The sequence below is a fragment of the Galeopterus variegatus genome, unplaced genomic scaffold, assembly GCF_000696425.1.
Source record: "Galeopterus variegatus unplaced genomic scaffold, G_variegatus-3.0.2 Scaffold540, whole genome shotgun sequence".
NCBI classification, from domain to species: domain Eukaryota; kingdom Metazoa; phylum Chordata; class Mammalia; order Dermoptera; family Cynocephalidae; genus Galeopterus; species Galeopterus variegatus.
This window is the reverse complement of record NW_007726651.1, coordinates 142370-163494: the sequence shown is the minus strand read 5'-3', so window position 1 is coordinate 163494 and position 21125 is coordinate 142370. Positions and strand designations below refer to the sequence as shown.

General features: G+C 48.3%; 1 protein-coding gene across 1 annotated transcript in view; it reads right to left on the bottom strand.

The window, feature by feature from the left end:
• The window catches only part of GRB10 (growth factor receptor-bound protein 10), a 161413-nt gene that overhangs the window by 48867 nt on the left and 91421 nt on the right, over nucleotides 1-21125 (bottom strand). The window contains exons 4-5 of the mRNA XM_008569871.1: nucleotides 18779-18998; nucleotides 13315-13456 (exon numbers count right to left, since the gene is read on the bottom strand). Coding sequence (XP_008568093.1) covers nucleotides 13315-13456; nucleotides 18779-18972 — 336 coding nt within the window. The 5' untranslated portion in view covers nucleotides 18973-18998. The remainder of the gene's footprint in view (nucleotides 1-13314; nucleotides 13457-18778; nucleotides 18999-21125) is intronic.

The following is a 21125-nucleotide window of genomic DNA, read 5'->3' as shown; positions in this document are numbered from 1 at the left end:
GCAAGGACATACCTGCAGAGCCTGTCCTGGTTTGTGCACTAAAAGATGGAGGGTCTAGTGAATATGGGGACTTATCATGGCATGCTTTGGTCACCTCTGTTTTCTGTGATATTTCTTCTTTTGGGGAAGAACACGCTGAAACATCTGTGCATAGAAGGGGCATATCTTTGGTTTTAAATAGGGTTGTTCTTTGTTTAGCATTTTGAAATAATTTCAGATTTGCAGAAAATCTTTTAAAAGTACTGCATTGACTTTCCATGTATTATTCATCTAGATTCCCCCAATATTAACATTTTACCCTTTTAGCTTGATCATACCCCTTCTCTGTCCCCACCTTCCTGACAGTGAGCTACAGACATCTGTCCGCTTTACTGCTCTACAGCTCAGTGTGTATTTCCTAAAAACAAGAACCCTCTCTTACATAACCACAGTACCATGATCAAAATCAAGAAATTAACACTGACACAGTACCATTAGATAATTTAACATTCATATTTAGCTGTGTCCAATTACTCTCCTTTTTAAAAAAAGGGGGAAAAAAACATGTCTGTCATGGTTAAGGATCCACAGGACACAAGCTTCATTCCACTGTCGTGGCTCTTTGGTTCCTCAGATGTGGTTTCTGGTGTTGTCTGTGTTTGTCTTGGGGGCATGTCGTATTTCTCTTTCTGTGCCTGGCTTATTTCACTGAACATGATTTTCTCTAAGTTCATCATCTTGCTGTGAATGGCAGAATTTTGTTCTTTATTATGGCAGACTAGTATTCCATTGAGTGTACATACCACATTTTCTTTATCCGGTCATCTGATGATGAACATTTAGGTTGCTTCCACAGGTTGAACATATTTTAAAAGGAGAAAAAAACAAACTGCAAGCTGTCTTAGAGACCATGAGAACTATGGGAGAGCAATAAATCACTAAATCCTATCAAGTTGTCTCAAATTCACTCAGTTCTTCAATATGAACACCACACCCTAGTTCAGATGCCGTCAGCCCTCCCTGCGTCCACATCCTAACTGGCCCTCCCACGCCTCCTCCAGTCCAGCCATCCATCCCCTTGCAAACCCAATGGAGCCTTTTAAAAATGCAAACCTCTTTTGCGATCTTCTGACACCTTTTATAGCTCCCCCTGCCCTGGAGACTGCTCTTACAGAGAGACACACAGGTCTGGCTGGGCAGGCTCTGCCACCAGCCTCTTCTGCACTCCTTCCCTCTTTCTGGAACATTCTCTGCCCTCCAAGCCAGTTAAGGAGCTCTCGTCCTTCAGCCCTGCTGACAGGTTCCCCTGCATGCTGGAATGTGCTGACAGTGCGTTTGAAACTGTCGGCAGTGACGTGTCTCTATGGACCCATCGGTGCTGGTCTCTCTCAACAGACCCCACTTGTTTAAGATTTCCATGCAAAGCTCTACTCCTGTCTGCAGCTGATCTGCCCACAACAGTTTTGTTACCCACTGAGTGGAAAGTTTTCTCAACTGTAATTTTTCGGTCAGAATTGCGTAAACAGAACCAGTTACGATGTCTACAATGCTGGCTACTGTTTCTACTGTTAACGGTTGGTCCTCTTCCATTAGGGAATGACCAAGATTAATTTTTCCCTCACAAATTGATGTGGATGGTCTGTCGCTGCGGGCTTTGTCTTCCACATTATCTCACCCCTTCTTAAAATGAATTATCCATTTGTAAACGGCTCATGTCTTTGGAGCACCTCCTCGTAAACTTTCGTAAAGCATCAATGACTTCATCATTCTTTCACCCAAGCTTCACCATAAACTTGATGTTCTTGCTTCAATATTAGTAGGATTCATGTTGCTCTGATAGGGGCTCTTTTGGAACTGATGTCTTATCCTTCTTCATGCCTCAAACTAGATCCTGTTCAGACATGTTATAACAATTTAGTATGCATTTATTTTGGTGGGCAATGTTGCGATTCATGCATAGTTTTTTTTATAATATAAATTTTTTATAAACTTTTTCAAGAACTCTTGTGTGGCCACACATGTCCTGAGCTATATAACACTCACAACCTTTGACTACAAATCTGACATCTAGGATCTGCGCTGGGGAACAATTCAGAATGTGACAAAAGCTACATCACAGTCACTCATTATTTATAGCACAGACAACCGGACAAAAGGCAAATATCAAGCCACAGCAATGTAGACAAGTGTGGCACCAATCAATACTCATCAATATAAGGTCAAGGGTTCAGATCCCCACTGGCCAGCCACAAAAACAACAACAACAAAACCCCCTTATCAATATAGTTATCAGCCCTTAAGAATGTTTTTTATGAAGACAATGCAAGAAACCCAGAAAATACTCATGAGATATTAAGTAAATAAAAACATATATAAAATTGCACCCACCTTGACTGAAACCAAAAGTACAATACAAATACACAATAAGGTCAGGAATTGTACCAAACTATGGGCAGATGCAAAGAGCTGCCTTTGTCTTTTAATACATTAAAATAACGTTTTTGTGACAGTTCAATGGCCAGAGCTGTAAGGGTGGTCGTTCTTACATTCCAAGGTTAAATGAAAAAGAAAGGGCGCTGCTCCCCACTTCCTCGTGTCCAGCTGACGCTGCCCAGCGTCCCCTCCTAGGCTCCTCCGGGTGGACAGACTGGTGACTGTGGGCCCAGGGAAAGCTTTCCATGAACAAAAAGCAAGGAAAGGGCTTCACTGCATGACACTTTCATTTATATCTTTTCAGAGTTTTCGTCACATGAGTGAATCTGAAGATGCCAGAATTCTATAAATAGGGCCAGATACTGCTGCTTCGATTCAAGAGAATCTCTATTGTGGGATTACGATGAGGAAACTATTCTGGGGTAGGTAAAAGATAAAACCACATTACTGATTAGCATTCGGTTCTCTCGAGGACTGAAAAAAAAAATTCCCAGCTGAGGTTGTGAGTTTATATGCCTTCCCACGCGGGGTCAACATCTGTGTCCTCTTTCCTAGAAATGTGGAGACTTGGCTCCAGCAGTAGTGGGAGGATGTTTACCGAATTCTCTCTTCCAAAGACACTCAAAACACCCTCCCTTGGTCTCCTCCAGTGAGTCTTCTTTTTTTCTTTTTTTACACTTTTATTACTCAAATTACTTTTCCTTCAAGCTAGCTAAGAGACTGAAGTAAGAGCCTACGAAAAGAAGACAACAAAAGATACGGAGGAGAAGAAAAGGCCAGAGTCCGGGCAGCCACCGTGCTGGATGTAAGGACACGTACTGGGTTGCACCTCTGAGCAGCCCCAGGGACACAGTTCTTACGGTCCTGATAAGTGTCTTCCACAGCACTGAAAAGGCTTTGATCTAACACTCAAGGAGGGTGGCAGAGAGGAAGGCCACAGCATGGACTCCTCAACCGAGACCCCACAGTCTCACACTTTTCAACTCTGCAACTTCATCAAATTCTTCAACCTAAATCGAGATGAACTGGCACATTTAGAGACCGCAAGATGGAACAGAAGACCCTCTGTGACTGTTCACAGGTATAACTAAAGCACAAATGTTCACGTTCAGTGGGTGTAAAAGGCTTCGTCTCCATTTGGTAAGTTGTGGATTCCAACAAAACACAAACAAAAAGAAGAGGCTGTTTGATGACACGCATTTATGACAGGAGCCGTCATAAAGGCTAAGAAGGGAAAAAGTTCATTGTCTAGCAACTCCCCTTTTCCTAATGAAAGTTTAAGTCAAAACAGTAGTAAGAATTAGCAAATCAGTTTGCCAAGGAAAATCATTTCTTGCTCATAGCAAACAGCTCTCTTTGAAGCCATCAATGCCCACAGATAACTGATCACTCTTTGCACTGCCCTAACCTTCAATTCTGCAGCAGGACCCTCATCACAGACATCCACATATGGGCCAAGAAGAGACTCAGATTTTTGGCAAAATATGGTGATTCTTCCTGCAAAAGATGTAGAGAACTTAAGTGCTCACATTCCCAGTGCTCCTGACAGCTGTGGATATCAAGAGATATTGGGTGCTGTAAGAAAGAATGGGTGTTAAGCCCCTCAATGTAGAGAAATTATATTTTAAGAGATATTTACAAGCCAGAGAAACACGAGTGGTTGAGATCTCACGTCAGATTCGTGCAATGATTTCCTGTCTCATCTTTAGTTACACACATGCCCTGTGGCCAGTCCCCTGCAAAGGCATCCCTTGATCAGCGGCAGACACAGAAACGTGAAGGTGCCGTCATGTCAGAGCTTTCGGATTATTCTTAGGCTGCGGGGGCTGCGATCCCAGAGGGCCCTGAGACACCTCAGTTTTAGCAATACTGCCAGAGGAATCTGAACCAATAAGGATGCATTTACCATGTAAAAATGACTGTGGACAAATTACCGCCCTCAGCCTCCCACGTGAGCCTCTCATGCAGAATGGGAAAGGTCCCCTATGCAGGACTCCCCTGGGGACATGGGAGCAGTCAGGCAGCAAAGGCAAAAAAGGGAAGGGTGACAGTTTAAGGGACACTGAATCGAGGACTTTATCTTGTAAAATGACGGGATGAGCTGATGTGCATCTCGAGCCGACTCTTGTGTTGGGGAGGACATGAGCGACTGAAGAGGACTTTAACTTGTAAAAGGACGGGATGAGCTGATGTGCATCTCGAGCCGACTCTTGTGTTGGGGAGGACATGAGCGACTGTCATGGGACTGCAGCATCTCATCTGTTTCCCTGGGGGCCAATCACCCCTCTCCGCTCCTGTCCTGTCACAGCGATTACTACGGGTGGCCATAGCCTCCCAACCCAGTGCCCCTCAGGTCGCCCAATACCCACGTAAACTGCACTTAGGCCCAGGTCCTAATGTCTTTGGATCTCAGAAGGCACCATAAAAAGTGACGCAGGAAAACTGTGGAAGTGTCAAGAATAACAAGACTTGCAAATGGGAGGAATGAGGCCTATAGGGTATAGGAAGTCACTCAGGGCCTAGAGTGAACTGCTTCAGGACAGACTTGCCCGTGTCTGCACCCAGAGATGCAGGAGGCGGTGTCCTCTCCATACAACACCGTCTGTGAAACAAACCACACCTGGAGACCAGGACTAGTTTTTCTCTCCAAAGATGGTCCAACATTACTGCATGCTCCTCAAATAATAGTTAAATTCTCAAGAGATCTAATTTTGATCATTAGTAAATGTATGTGCAAAACCCTACCCAAGGCAATTAATTCAGTTCTGGAAAATTAATTTTTAAAATTAAGCAAAGGGAAAAGCTATTGGAGCTAAGACAATATCTATGCCATATTAATGGTGAGGTTAAAATAAATATGACACTAATTGTGTTTGAAGAGCACATAGAAAGATGTGCTCTAACAAGCCATCATGTGGCTACAAGAAAATCTTTACTGGCCGACAAAGCCACCGCGATGTGTCTGCTGCGCTCATCTTAAATTTCTAAATAAAGCAGGTCCTCTTGACATCACGCACTTTTTCTTCCCCAGTGCTCCTCTCTGGGGCTCTCCTGGGCCCCCTTTCGTACTCTCCCTTCGCATCTCTGCATATCTCCTCTCTCTGCTCACTCAGGGTTTCTCTTTCCTCCATGTGCAAATCTGCTCTTGACAACACGTGCCTTGGGCTCCAGCAACCCCAGTGGCTGTTGTTCCTACGGTTGTCACCTGCCAAGAGTGCAGGGCTGGAGTCCGGGCCACGAGTAGGTGCCTCATCCCTCTCAATTTGAGAGTCCTTTGCAGTCCCAGGCTGGCACACCAGAGAAGCTGCAGCATCCTGGAGGTGCTGTCCTAGGGAGGCCTTCCTCCCCCAGGGTCATTACCAAGGAAGTGTGGGCCAGGACAAGGCTCCCAAGAGAGCAGAATAAAAGCCTCCCAATTCCTCCTGGAATGGAATTCCTTCAGAAATGGGAACTGAGCTCCCATCACTTCTTACACAAAAGTGTCTCTTTTTAGCAGCAAACATCAGTATGCCTGAGTTTTGTGGTGATGCTTCAGCCCCAAGCAGAACAGATTAGAGGCATCTTCTCCAGACTCAGAAGGTGGATGACCCTGGAGGTATGCAAGGGCCAGGGAGAAGACCAGGGCTCTGGAACCTCATGGACCAAGTGTGCATCCTGCCTGCACCTCTAGTTGGCTTGTGACCCCAGCCAGAGTATTTCATCTTGCTGGGCCTCAGTTTCCCCATATGGAAACAGTCTCTCCCTCACAGGGTGAAGAAGTGCTTGAACACTAAATGTGCAATAACCACCATGCAATAGATGCTAAAAAAAAAACAAAACAAAAAACCAGTAAAATTAGGATCTCCCTGATAGAATCTCTTGGGACCCAACTATGTGACTATTAGTCCAGCATCATCTAAAACATTTTAAGCCTTTTCCTTGCCCATCCTGGAGAATGAGAAGTTATTCTTCATGCTTTCAGGTGACTCTCCTATAGACAAATGTGTTACTCTCAAAGGAACCTAACTCAATCTTTATTCACCTCACAAATTCCGTCCATAAAGTACATTCATTCAGTCAGATTCATCATGGTCTTAGTGATGCGTTTACATGAAACGCTTCTTTTAAGGGTTTGCTTCGCCCTGCTCTGAGGATAACGCGAGAAGGGTCTGTCCTCGAGGCTGACGCGAGAAGAAACAGCCAGCACAGCCCAGGAAGGGGGAAGGGCACCTCTGAGGCCCAGCAAGTGGAGACATCGCTGGTGTCTGAGCAGTGTGGGGACGCCTGCTCCTGTGACACTGACAGGTGAAGGGGCCATTCCTTCCTAAGGAGCTGAGATGCGCCCCCCTGAGCTACCTCTGGCCCCTGTTCCAGTCTCTGGACCCGAAGACAGTAGGAGATGCCCCTCATCCGTGTGTGTGATAAGAATGGGCCACATGTGTGCCAGGTGATCTGTAAGCATTTTCCACATTCCCTTTCTCATGGTCTCTCATAATCTGGTCTGTCCACTTGGTATGAGCTCTGTATCACTAGGGTCCTTCTCAGAGGGACTGTGGTACCTAAGACAGAACACATCAAAGCAGCTGACTTCTAGAACATCTACTCTGTCACTACAGAGGGTTGAACTGCTCTTCTGGAAAGGTGGTATTGAACTTCTGATTCGAGCAGAATTTTTGATCTGCACAGACTTTCTCACATAAGCAGCAGCCGCCAGAGCTCCTGTCTTTTTTGTGATGCTTTTCTAGCTGCATGTGCAGAACGTCATTCTGAAACCCAGTATCAGGTCACCCTTTCTAGATTCAGGCCATTGTTCCAGCTTGGTGAACCCTCCTAGGACACCAGTTCCTGTGGCCCATCAGCAAGTGCCCACTGCATGCCAGGTGCTGGGAGGCCAGGACAGACAGCACCCGGGCTCTCCTCGCATGACCCACAGACTTGGAGTCTTCATATAAACACATGTAGCATGCCTGTGGGCCAAAATCTGCCTTTAAGGCAGTCTTCTTTGGCCTACAGGGTGGTTTTAGAAAACTCAAGCACAGGCAAAACTTGGAGCCTTCAGATTATGAAAGTGTGAATTCTGTTTTCTTTTGAGCGACTGCAAAGATCTGGCAACATGGGGGCCATGTTCCAGTGGGGCTGAGCAGAAGCTGTGGTCACACAGCCCCTCCCTACCAGCACATGGGCACTGACACCAGACCTCGCCACGTGGTGACGCTTCCTGCCCAACTTCTGATGCCGCTGAGCTGAGACCCTCCTAACATAGCAAGTGGCAAGGTTTAGAGCATCAGGACTGGGAACGCCCTTGGGACAAGTCCTCTACTGGGTCTCACATCCATCAGCCTGAACAGTCCAGCTGTCCCCAAGGGACACTTCTGCCCCCTCAGCCTCTCAGAGCCTGTGCCTGGTCACCCAGAACCCCTGGGAGGAAAGCAGAGCCCCCACTAACCTTCTTTCTGCTATGACTTTAGGAGTACAATAGAGGGAGACATTAGCTGGGGCTGAGGTGGTGACGTGGGGGGCCAACCTGCCTGCCAGAGTCCCCCAGCATGTGTGGAGGGCTCCAGTATTTACCTCTGATGACCTGAGACCTGCAGTCCCTGCCCCCCCCCCCCCCCAGGACACTTCTGCCCCCTCAGCCTCTCAGAGCCTGTGCCTGGTCACCCAGAACCCCTGGGAGGAAAGCAGAGCCCCCACTAACCTTCTTTCTGCTATGACTTTAGGAGTACAATAGAGGGAGACATTAGCTGGGGCTGAGGTGGTGACGTGGGGGGCCAACCTGCCTGCCAGAGTCCCCCAGCATGTGTGGAGGGCTCCAGTATTTACCTCTGATGACCTGAGACCTGCAGTCCCTGCCCCCCCCCCCACCAACCCCAACCTGCTGCACCTGCAGGCCAGCTCCAGGCACAATGGATGGCCACATCCTCAACTCAGAAGTGCTGGCCAGAATAACGAGGGGCCTGGCCCAGGCCACGGGCTCCCATCAGGCCCAGAACAATGTGCTCCACTCCGGTTCCTTGTTACTGGCACCAGCCAGGCACACGGGAGGCACTCAGAGTTGCTGTCAGATAAATTCAAAACTCATCAGTGCATGCAATACCAAGCTCTGTGCAGGCAAGGCTGAGGCAGACAGAGAAGGGCCCGGTGGGTCTGAGGAAGGAGGACGACAATGGCCTGGGTCCACCCAGGCACTAAGAACAGAGGGAACCTCATCGCAGGAGCCCAGCAGCCCCGAGTGGATGGTCAGCCCAGACTCTCCAAATCAGGATCCTGCACAGGCATGGAGCGCAGGATCCCAGCTTATGAATGTGTGCCGCGACAATCAGCCTGTCTTTTCCAAATGAGTCACAACGCAGCTAAAAACGCTTTGTATATTTTTACCACAAAAATTCAGTTTCCTGATGCTGATTAATTTAATTACACTATCCTCTGGAGCAAAGAACTTTAATTTGCATAAAGAAACTTCCAGGCATTTGCACTTTTGGTAAATGATGAGATGTTTTAGAGAACTTAAGTAAATTAAACCACTAAATAAAATTAAATGAAATTACGTAAATGATAGAATGATCTTCACAGAAGTGGTACCTTCATATAAGACTCACTCACCTGTTTTAAAATAACCAAGGAAAACTGCTGAAGTTACTAACAAACTCCACATAAGAGCCTGTTAAGAAGGAAGCTTCCTCTAATGTTAACTACATTCACTTCTGTCCCTCTCCCACGAGGGAACAGGTCCTGTGCGTTCCCTCACTTTACTGGTGAAGGTAAATGCAAGATCAATAGAGTCTGGCTTAAAAATATTAACAAACAAACCAAAACTGTTCTTTTAAAATTTGTAAAATAAAACAAAACAAAACAAAACCCAAGAAGCTTGAGTCTACTACGGACAACTCTGCAACTTCTCACACTATTCACCATCACCCAAAACACCAAGGGGACCCCAGAAGTGAGCAGCAGAAATCACTCACTGGAGCTGGGAGGTGCCTGGGCTCACCGGCTCCAATCTTTTCCTGCGAGGGTCCACGTGCTGGGCAAATTGTACTCAGGGCTCCTACTGGGCACATATTTGAGCAAGTACAGGGCAGGTACTGCCCAGATAGGGGTGACAAGAGGCCAGGGCAGGAGAGGTGGGACCCGCCCTGAGCCACTTTTCTAAAAGCTCCTGGGCAGGACTCCTGATGCCAGGGAGAAAGCAGAGCCTGGGGGTATGAAGAGGTCAAGTTCGAGGTGGGCAAAGATTAGCAGAGACGGAATATGTGGGCCATCAGACAGCTCCATCCGGCCTGGCGATCTTGATCAGAAGCTGTCCCCTTGCTTGATTGAAGACTCTCCCAGCGGGAGAATCAGAGAAGCTTATACAGAACTCAGCTCTTCCTGCCAACCATGACAACCCCTGCGGCAAGCCCAAGGGCACCCTAACACAGCACTCAGCAAGAACTCAGCCATGACATGGTCCCAAACCCCGGATGGGCTGTCATGGAAGGATTTGTAGAGCCCACCCCGGGGCGGCCGCACCCTCTGGGATGCCCCGTGGAGAGGACGTGGAGTAGCTATGGAAGATCTCCCCGTCCTTCTAGGTAGAATGAGGCCTTCTTTCTTTGGGCACATCACTGTGAACGGTTCCATTCTGTCTTCATCTTAGCTAGCACATCCTTCATCATGCCAAGCTCCAAGGCAGCAGGGTCCATGCTGCAGCCGCTTCCTACTCTAAGGGTCTGAAAGAGGACCTGGTACATAGTTGGGGCTCAAAGGTGACAGCTGAGGTAGAGAGGTTGGAGAAAGGTGACATCGCATGAATTTCATGTGCTGCTGGGAGTGGTGAGCTGAGGGTTCTTTTCTTCCCGGGGTGGCTCCCCTGCAGAATTCTTCCATTCCTCATTCTTTTCAGAGTCCTGTGACCACCAGCCTCTGCAGGGTGCATCTGCAAAAGAGCCAAGCCACAGCCACGAGGGGAGCCCAGCCTCGTGTGAGCCTGTGGACATAACGAGGTGTGGACTTGACCTGCTCAGCTGCCCTGTCCCAGTGCACCATCCTGCAGCACTGAAGGTCTGCGGCAGATTCGGCCTGCAGTCACAGGGGCTGGCTACAGGGGTGTCCCAACACAGGGCAGCAGCCCCACTGGCTCAGTTCCTCACCCTCTCGGGAGGTGGCGCCGGGGACGCTGGTGTGCTGTGACAAGCACCAAGGCCACATCACACAGTCACTCTCAGACCTGAAGGCTCTGGACACCATAGCTGACCACTCCTGCCCATTAAGTAGCCACCAAGGAGTTACTTAAAAAGGAAACTCAGAGAGGTGGAAGAAAGGCTACTAACTTATCTAAGTGGGGATTTTAGAATGCTTAGGCTGTAATGCCTGTCAAGAATAATTCTTCCTTTCATGCGGATGTTTAAACATCTCTGCTTTTTCCTCCCCTGTCCCTCCTCCACCACGAATCTTCTTGCCAGCGAATGTGATGACATGACCAAAGAGCTTCCAATCGCTTCACTGTCCCCAGTTGCCTTCTGAAAAGCTGTATGCTTTCTTCTTTTCTATGTTGACTGAGTTCTTCCTGGTGAATGAAGCACTTTATGTCGGCCCTGCACGTGGGGCGCAAGTCATCTGTTTTTATACTACTTGGGAACCCTCAACTGGATGCTGGTCCCATGCTACTTCTTCAACTTTGGATGAAAACAGAAAGGACATCAGATGTCTCTGGTAATGGCAAGAAATGGGAACACCCACCTTTGCCCTCTGACTTTGGATGAAACAGAAAGGACATCAGATGTCTCTGGTAATGGCAAGAAATGGGAACACCCACCTTTGCCCAGAAGCACCTCCCACTGTGATCCTGGACAGAAAGAGCTCACGGGTAGCGGGAAGTGCCTGCGCTCATGACCAGCAGCACCAAGGAAACACGCTTTCCATGAGATCAAAGTCAGAACCGTGTGCGGACCAAGAAATGTCTCTTCAAGCAGAATTGGAAAAAAAAAAAAAAAGAACAATGACTTTCTACAAGTGGTGCTAACTGAGAAACACCCTTCCTAGGTAGCAGGAGGTGCCTGCGCTCATGACCAGCAGCACTAAGGAAACACGCTTTCCATGAGATCAAAGTCAGAACCGTGTGCGGACCAAGAAATGTCTCTTCAAGCAGAATTGAAAGAAAAAAAAAAAAAAAAGAACAATGACTTTCTACAAGTGGTGCTAACTGAGAAACACCCTTCCTGCTCTTGCTTGGCCCAGCAGACTTAAGGAATTTGGCAACAAACACAGACACCACTGCAGTATTCTCATGGGGAACTCAGATCCCAAGAAAAACACCAGCAGGACAAATTCCTGGGTTTCCTTATTCTGCTTACGAATTTGGACAACCCACACGGGTGGAGGCCAGTTTTCTTGCCAGTCGCTGAGAGAGCCAGATGATATTTTCATGGTCTTATTTTAGGTTGGGTAACTTTGTAAACAACCTCAGTGACAAATCCATAGACAGCTTGTCTGCATCCTATTTGAAGCAGAAGGTCATCAGGGAGGTAGACATCCCAGATGTACTTCGGGCATGTGACAACGTGCAGAAGCCCAGCCGGCGCTGGCTCCCAGACGAGGATCACCTCCCTCACCTTTCGAGTATTGAAAGTGCTGTAGTGGAGCCTGCTTGGGAGGCTGAGGTCAGCATGGGAGCCGCACTTGGAAGCTAGCAGTTATTAGAAAAGTGTCTGTCTCCTGAGAACATGCACCTGCATGGCACAGGACACGCGAGTTTGCAGAGAAAGGAGGCTATCTGCCTATCATGCTTGAGAACAGCAAAGGTGGGCAGAGGGGAGCCAGCAGAGAGACGAGAATGATTCTAGCAGAAAGGCAAAGAACTTCTCAACTACTTGTTCAAAAGAGGGAAAGTCAAGGTCGCAGGAAGACTCTCAGCACTGTGGCTGCAATCACAGGCTCTGCGTCCTATGCCATGCCACACCCAACGCTCCCACATGTCTGGGCCATGCCCCAGCTCTACCAGTTTCCTCAAGTTCGGCCTCAGTTTCCTCAAATGCAGAACAGAAATAACACTTGTACTCATTCAGATGTTGGAGTGAGGAATAAAGGAACATATAAATAAACAAGTGAATAAACATATAAACCACTTAGAACCAGTGCACCTGGCACATAGAAATCGTTCAGGAAATATCAGATGTTGTTGTTGTTCTAACGATGATCACACACAATCCCTCAGTGGTGCACCACTGGGGGTTCCCCCAGAGCCCGTTCCCCATCCCGGCTCCCAGCCCTGCCACGAGGAGAGAGGGGCTGCCAATCTGTTTCTCTGCCAATTTCTCTGGTAAGCCAACTTATTGGCTATCTGACCTTGGACAAGTTACTGAAACTCTCTGTGCCTGTTTCCTAACATGGAAACAATGGCTGTATCATATCTACTTCATGGACCTAGTTTAAGGTAGAAGCTACAAGTTCAAAAGGGTGGATATCACCTTCTGGGTCAAGTGAGAATTAGAATTTTTCTCTCTCGAGCAGATCGTATACAAAGTCAGGCCTGCAATATGGAAACTCTTCAACTATACCGTACTCAAGTTCAAGTGCCTGAGTAAACTCAACGTTTCAACAATTAACTTACCTAGAATTTTTGGGTAATAAGGATGATCTGGTGGTGAAATTTTTTCAAAGAAGTAAAATTCATATTTAAGCACCAAATTATTATTACTACTATTATTACCATTTACTATTTTTATGAGACCCTTTGTAACACATACAGATACTTCCCTAACTAAGTGGAGTCCTGGCCAATAAATTTGAAAGCTTCAAAAGACAATGAGTACAATGGAAACAAATGGAGAACCAAGACAAGAGATCCCACAGTTTCCCTCCTTTCTTCCCATAGTAATGAGACAGCACGTCCATCTGGACCCCACAGCTGAGTAGCCTGGGCTCCAGCCAGAGCTCACTCACCTGCTTCGCGGCGGCCTGGCTCGGAGGTAAGGGGCCCGGTGCGAGCACAGGGGGGCTCCCGGGGCCACAGAGCTCAGGGAAAGGGTTGGGGATGGCCGGCAGTGACGAGGTCTTAAACTGCTGGTCTTCTTCCTGAAGGCGCCTGGGAGAAAAGAGGCAAGTGCTTGTTAAAAGCTGCCACTCCCACGTGACCGGCAATTACACTTTTGGGTATGTGCCCAAAGAGCTGAAAACAGGGCTTCTCAGAGATATTGGTGTACCCGTGTTCACAGCAGCATCATTCACAACAACCAAAATGCAGAAGTAACCCAAATGTCCACCAACTGGTTAATGGACAAAGAAAACATGACATACACATACAATGGAATATTATCCAGCCTTAGAAGAGAAGGAAATTCTGACATGTGCTACAACATGGATGAACCTTAAGGACAGTATGCTAATGAAATGAGCCAGTCACAGAAAGAGAAATACCATGTGATTCTACTTATATTAGGTATGTAGAACAGTCACACTCATACGAAGTAGACCATGGTTGCCAGGGACTGAGGGGTATAGAGTTTCAGTTTTAGCAGATGAAAAAGTTCTGCAGATTGCACAATTGTGAGTGCATGTAAAAAAATGTTAAAAGGTGCCATTCTCAAACAAAGTTGTTGCCTCCCTCCTTCCTAAAACACCCGGGGCGTCGCAGTCCTGAGTTGCACATGCATCTCAAATGATGCTCAACACACTAGGGTGGGGGCATCTGCTCCAAACATCTCACCAGTTTAGTTCAATGAATACCTGACGTGTGAAAAAGTTTTATGAGTAAGAGCATTTCATGAGAACAAGTGTTTTTCAATGTCCTTGAAATGAACATTTATCTAACCAAATGAAAATAGTAGAACCTCCATGTGGCCTCGCCTGAATTGTGGAATATTGAATGCTCATTTATACAAAAAGGTTGTTGATACTGAATCACAGATGGTACACAACTTAGGATGGTTTGACAATGATATTTTGACTGTGCAATGGTGCCAAAGGGATAGGTAGTGAGTAGAAAGCCTATCCGTGGTGTTTTTCACTTTCAGCATTCAATAAATTACATGAGACAGTCAATACTTTGTTATAAAGTAGGCTTCATGTTAGATCATTTTGCCCAGCTGTAGGCTAATGTAAGTATTCTGAGCACATTTAAGGTAGGCTAGGCTAAGCTACGATGTGTGGTAGGTTAGGTGTATTAAATGTATTTTCAACTTACGATGGGTTTATCAGGACGTAACCAACCCCGTCATAAGTTGAGGACGTGTAATTGGAAATAAAAGCTTCATGTTGTCTATCCCTACCAGAGCACCTTAGAAATAACCTGCTGAATAAATCTACACCACCTCTATACTTCCTGGCACTTCTCCAGGGACACCTCCTTCTTCCTCCCAAAAATGCAAAACTCACTTGTCATATAACTAAGCAAAACACGCACAGGATGAGGAGTCAGATGCAATTATGAAAACAGCAGAGAAAGCAAGGTCAAAGTCAAAGCAAAAACAATGCAAACCACCATCTACTTCCTGCCCTCATCTCCAGGGCTTTCCTGGGGGCATGGCCTCCTCCATTCATCCCTGAGGCTGACACGCCCATACACAGACTCCTGCCCTCAAGGAGAAGGGAGCAGACCTCAAGCTGCAGTCTGGTCCCTCACCTTTGCTCAGTGTTCCTGATCCTCCTCCTTGTTTAAATACACCTCAGAAACCCCTCCTGTGCACAGTCATCATTAAAAAAAATTTTATTTTTACTATTTTCGCAATTTGATAAAATCAATGATCCATTAGCTTTCCTGCGGGGGTTGCCACTAGGGAAATGCACTCTGTGACTATTTTACCTTTTCTTTTTACCAACTTACCCTGATTTTTAAAGGAAAACCTGTCTAGCCATTCCGTGTGGACCAGAAAAGGATGCACTGATGTAAAAATACAAGAACTCACACGGCATGAGGGAAACCAGCCTTGTGAAACATGGGAAAACCATTCCTATAATGGCTTGACAACCATGCCAGAAGGTTTATTTCTATTGTTAACAAATTTCACTCTTCCCATAACATCTCCAGCCTTGGCAAAACGTCCAAATGACATGCCTGACTGTCGCTGCACGGAAGGAGACAGAAAGGGGGGCGGCCAGCACCACCTTCAGTGTATTCCAGCCCTCCGCCCCTATCCAGCAACTTAACCCCAAGAAGCAACAGTTTTATCTTTGACTTACAGAACCAGATGCTGACATTCTGACATTCTAGTTGCTCACAAAAGCCTCTCCCTTTATTAAGTTGTTCTGAGCATTTAAAAAAGTCCTGTGTGACTTTTTAATCATTCACAGAAACCACCTAAAGCAAAGCCGAGGGGCATCACACAAAGATGGGAACATACCTGCTAATGAGGCCCACAATAAAAGACATACCTCCTACCATTACAAGAAGACTACAACCTGAGGAGGGGAGCTAAGATTCAGGGACCGTGCCCAGGACAGCAGAGTGGGTGAGGTGCAGGTGGCTTCTGCTTCTCTGTGCCCCTAGATGAGGACATGCTCGTGGCCCTCCTGCTCTCACCTGAGCCCTCCTTCTCCTGCAAGAACTGGCTAAGCTGTCAGGTTGTCTGAAGCCTCCTCTACCCTCTCCAAGCTTTCGCTCTGTCCATACCCGTGTCCATCCTAGCTCTCCGCAGAGTGCAGGGCAGTTACCAGGGAGCTCATATGCAGGATGGACCCGGGGCACACTCCTCAGCCTGGTCGGCAGCTGCTTTCCCACTCACCAGGTTTAGACCAAGTTACCCACCCATCCCGCCCCATGCCTCAGTTTCCTTACCTGGGAATTGAGGGTAATCCACACCACCTGCCTCATAGGGCTGTGGTGTTAATCACACCAGTTAATAAACAGGAGCTCCACAGAGCCTACACATAGCAAGTGCCCAACAGTGCCCATCCCGCCCCATGCCTCAGTTTCCTTACCTGGGAATTGAGGGTAATCCACACCACCTGCCTCATAGGGCTGTGGTGATAATCACACCAGTTAATAAACAGGAGCTCCACAGAGCCTACACATAGCAAGTGCCCAACAGTGCCTCACTTTACAAAGGAAATCTTGAGCGGTCCTATCCTGGCCTGCCCTTTTTTTTCAATCCCCTGAAGGTAAGAAACAATCCTACTTATCTGAGAGAACATCAGTGAGTAGAGGCTGGGCCCAAGGAACAGCACTGCTCACCTTGCAGGGAGAGGGTTTTGCTGCCCTCAGAGCAGGTCTGCCCCAGTCCGTCCTGGGGACATGGCACAGCCAGCCCCACAGCATATGCAGGCCAAGCCCAGCCAGAACTCTAGGCTCAGAGATCCTGGGCAACCAACCTGAGCAGGTAGCAGACTTTTCAGCAACACCATCCTCCCCGCGACCCACTCATGGGCACCTTCACCATGAGGCCTGCAACCCCTCTCTGAGGGCCCCTCAGGGTTACTGTGACCCAGAGAAGCTCACAGGAGAAAAAGGATCTTGCTCCAGACTTCAATCATTAGGAACAAAGAGCAAGAGGGCCACATTCTAGAGAACAAAGTTGGACAAATGCTGGGAGAGGGGTCACTTTGCCATTGACGAATATGACAGAAAGTGGGACTCCCAAGAGGCAGCTGACCACCCTCTCTGCAGACATTCTGGGTTTACTCTGCTTCCCAGGAAAGAGCAGGCCACCATGCGAGATGATTATCTGGGCAACATGTGACTCGTAATGTCAGACAAGAAAAAACCTTTTAGAAGTTTCTAGAAGCATAGAGAATCCCAGCAAAAGCCATGTAGCTCCCTGGAAGATGCCGTGCTGAGGACAGAGCAGCCCTAGAACCCCAGCCAGGGTCCACTGCACATCCTCCACAAAAGCCCAGAGAGGCAGCGCAGCCACAGGTCCACCCTGCGCCCAGCCTCCCTGTCGCCATCCACACCTTGCAAACCCATCAGAGACCACTCATATGGGGGCAGGGCCAGAGCGGCAGGTCCCAACAGCTGTCCCTTCAACTTGCTGTCACCCAGCCTCCAGTCCCCTCCTCCAAGCACTCAGGACAAAACCCCAGGCGCCTCCCCACTCTCAGCCCCCAAATCCCCTTCAAAATCCACGTGCTCACAGAACGCTGTGGCTCCCTCCTCAGCAATGCCCTCCACTCCATCCTTCCTCGTTAGCCTTGGTAGGAACAACACTCTCTTTGGTCTGGGTGTCCTGAGACAGCTTCTGAACCAGCAAAAGCCCTGCCGATCCTGCCCGCCCTCTACCCTCCTGCCCTCCGGCCCCAGGCAGCCAGAATTATCTTGTCACAACCCAAATCTAGTCTCGTCATTCCCCTGTTCACAAATCCCTGCAGCATCTGTCCCCACCTCCACTGCCATGTCTCTTGTGCTCAAGACCCCTCTCGCCCCGTCTATCGGCTGCACTAACCCTTCAACATTGGCTCAGAGACCTGCCTCTGAGGAGCTCCCCTCTACATCCCCTGCTTGGTCCTCCCTCAGCATCCCTATTTCTACAGAGAAGATGCACCTCCACGTGCCATCCCCAGGGACTGTATTAAAAATGCAACTCTGGGCTGGGTCTGGGGTTGCACATTGCTGACAGGTCCCCAAAGGACACGGTTGTTGCTGGTCCTCTGACCCCAATTCACTGATGGCACAGCTGTCCCCTCATTCTTCCCAGAGCACTTCTCCTCTGACAGTCTTCCTGCACACCACTCCAGCCAGCACGGTGCCCGTGCTCTGAGAGAGGTTCAGAACTGAACTGGGTACTGCGTTGTAGGAAAAGTGAAAGTAAATGGTCAGGCTCCCTGGGTGTGGGGGTTGGCAGGAGTTGCTGCAGAGATTTGGAAGTTTGGAGTCTTACCGAGCATTTGATGTAAATGATAACTGTGCATGTGCGCCCAGGTATTCCTGGGTTGTTTGACTCGCACCCAGGTGTTCCTGGGTTATCAGACTTGAGTATAAAGAATGAGTGGCTCTGATCTACAGTGCCCCCCACCCCGGGAAGCCCCCGAGGGGGCCATGGTGAGACCGCTACTGCTGCTGGAGGCCGTTGCTGCGCGAGGCTGCTGTAAGCTGCTGCTGAGGAAGCTGAGGACTGAATTCGCTTTGGAGTGAACCTGTCAACTCCATTAACGGCTCCTGGGATCCTTCCCAATTACCTAGTTCACAACCTGTATGTGAGGAGTCTGTGACCCAGCCAGCATGTGAGGGGTCTGTGACCCAGCCTGGCATGTGAGAGGCCTATGACCCAGCCTGACACGTGAGCAGTCTGTGACCCAATCCGTACAACAGGTTTGAAGGGTCTGAGCCCTAGCCTGACACGTGTTCAACCTAAGCACTCCCATATGGGCTCAGCATCTGTTATCAGATGCTCTTGAGTTCCCACAGCCAACACCATCCCCCCACTGCTATGGAAAGGCAGAGAGCAGTGTCCAGTCTCCATTCTGGGAGGCCCACCTGACAGCAAGGATGTGCACAGGCTGTGAGCGCTGCACCCGCTGCCGTGGGGACGCCTGCGGCTGCAGGGTCCGCGCTCCCGAGGCTGGCGGCTGGCTGCGGGCATGCTGGCCATTCTGAAGCAGGGGTACCGTGTCCGACTGCATGCCACAGGCTGAGTGTAAGCTCTCCAAGGATGAGTTCATGCCCTTCATCAGGGATTCCAGGTCCACTTCATCCTCTGCACAGGGAAAGGCAAGAGCAAAAGAGAAACATTAACTGCAGCAGTGACAGATCACACTCAAATGGGCATCCTGCTGATCAGGCTCCCGAGCTCTTTTAAGCTATCATGTAAGGGGCGAAGAAGCATACTCGAGAGAAATATGAACACCTGTGAGGAACCATGGGTATCACACTTATTAATAATTATTGGTATTCCAGAAACAATTTTACAATCGCAGTCCACTTGTCTCTACAGCAGACGCCGTCCGGGGCACCTGCTCACCCCTACTCCCCTCCCCATTGCCACCGGGTAGGTCGCACCCAGCTGTGATGGCACAGCAGGACCCCACTGCCCCAGACTCAGGTGACTGGATAGCAGGTGGACAGGGAGCCCTAAAGCAGGCCGATAAGGATTCTCCCTTCCCTGGGATTCCAGAAGCGGCACAAAGAGACAGGAACAGAACAGCACCACCACTGACCACCAGCCCTGGCCCAGGAAGGCCATTCAGTGGTTGAAGCTGTAGCAGAGAGCCTCACCATGCAGCTACTGACAAAACCTGTGCCTGCAGACTTCCAGGTGCCCTTGGCTCCCCTCGACTGGCCCGAGGGCCAGAGGAAGCCTGTCTTCACAGAAGAAGGCACATGGCAGGCACAGGGACAAACTGTGATGGCAGAGAGCAAACAAGAAGAAAATGCTCAGGAAGGGACACATGAGCACACAGAGACCATGATAGTTCATTTTATGTGTCAACTTGTCTGGGCCATACTTCCAAGTTTTTAGTTAAACACCAACTAGATGTTGCTGGAAAGGTCTTTTTTAGATAAGATTAACATCTAAATCAGTAGTCTTTGAGTAAAGCATGCTGCCTTCTCTGGGGTGGGTGGGCCTCATCCAATCAGCTGAAGGACTGAATGGAAAATGACTGGCCTCCCCGGAGGAAGGTGGGATTCAGCCTGGAGATGTGAACTGCAGGTCTTCCCCGGGCCTCCAGCCTGCTGCCCACTCTGCAGATGTTGGACTTGCCGTTCCCCACGATCTCATGAGCTAATTCTTAAAATAAATGTCTCTGTCTGTCTGTCTGTCTCTCTCTCTGTCACTCTGTCTCTATGTATACTATCAGTTCTGCTTCTCTGGAGAACCCTGACCAGTACAGAGACCAAGGGATGCAACTCAGCACACTTGGAGAGGAAGGTGGGGGGGGGGTAGGGAGAGGAGTGAGTCAGGACCTGGGATGAGCAGCCAGGCTCTGGGCTCCGGTCAGCCTTGGCTTCAGCTTCAGGTTCTTTCCAAAGCCTGGCCACATTCCTGCCCAGGGAAGATCTGTAAAACATTCTCATACCCCCAGAATAACTGTGTTGTTGTGCTTAAGCTACATTCTAATAATACTCCATTTTTCTGCATTTTCAGATTTGAAACTTTTTAACAAAGTGGCAAATAAAACTGTAATCCAGCATTTGGCAAGTTGCATAATTCACTGTCTCATTTGCTCCCATAATAGCTCCAAGCCAGACCCATTTTAACGTACAAGGGGCTTAAGAGTCATGGACAGCAAGACCTGGAGCTCCCAAAGGCTACATGCTCCTAATCAGTAGGAAGGAAAGCAGAGCCAGCACCCGAGAACGTGCTCATGGCCCTGCTCCTGCTGCCTCTAGGCACTGGGCAACCGACCTGGGCTATTTCTTAGTTTTTTCAACTCACTATGAGGTTAGTGAACTCTCACTAACCATCCCATAGGGGAACTGTGAGGATTAAGTTAGTTATTACTGCGTTACAACAGAGCTGCCTGGCACATGGTAGAGACTAAAATGTTATTTATTAGTTGTATTTCATCTATTCCTTACAAAATAACACAAAATGGTCACTATTAACCTCATCAAACAGCTGAGGAAACGGAAGAATTAAGTAACGTGCCCAACATTTTTGAAAGGAAGATATACATACGAATGGCCAACAGACACATGAAAAAATGCTCAACATCACTCAGAATTCAGGAAATGCAAATCAAAGCCACACTGAGATACCATTTTGCTCCAGTTAGGATGGCTAATATCCAGAAGACTGAGAATAATAAATGCAGACAAGGATGCAGAGAAAAAAGAACTCTCATACATTGTTGGTGGGACTGCAAAATGGTGCAGCCTTTAT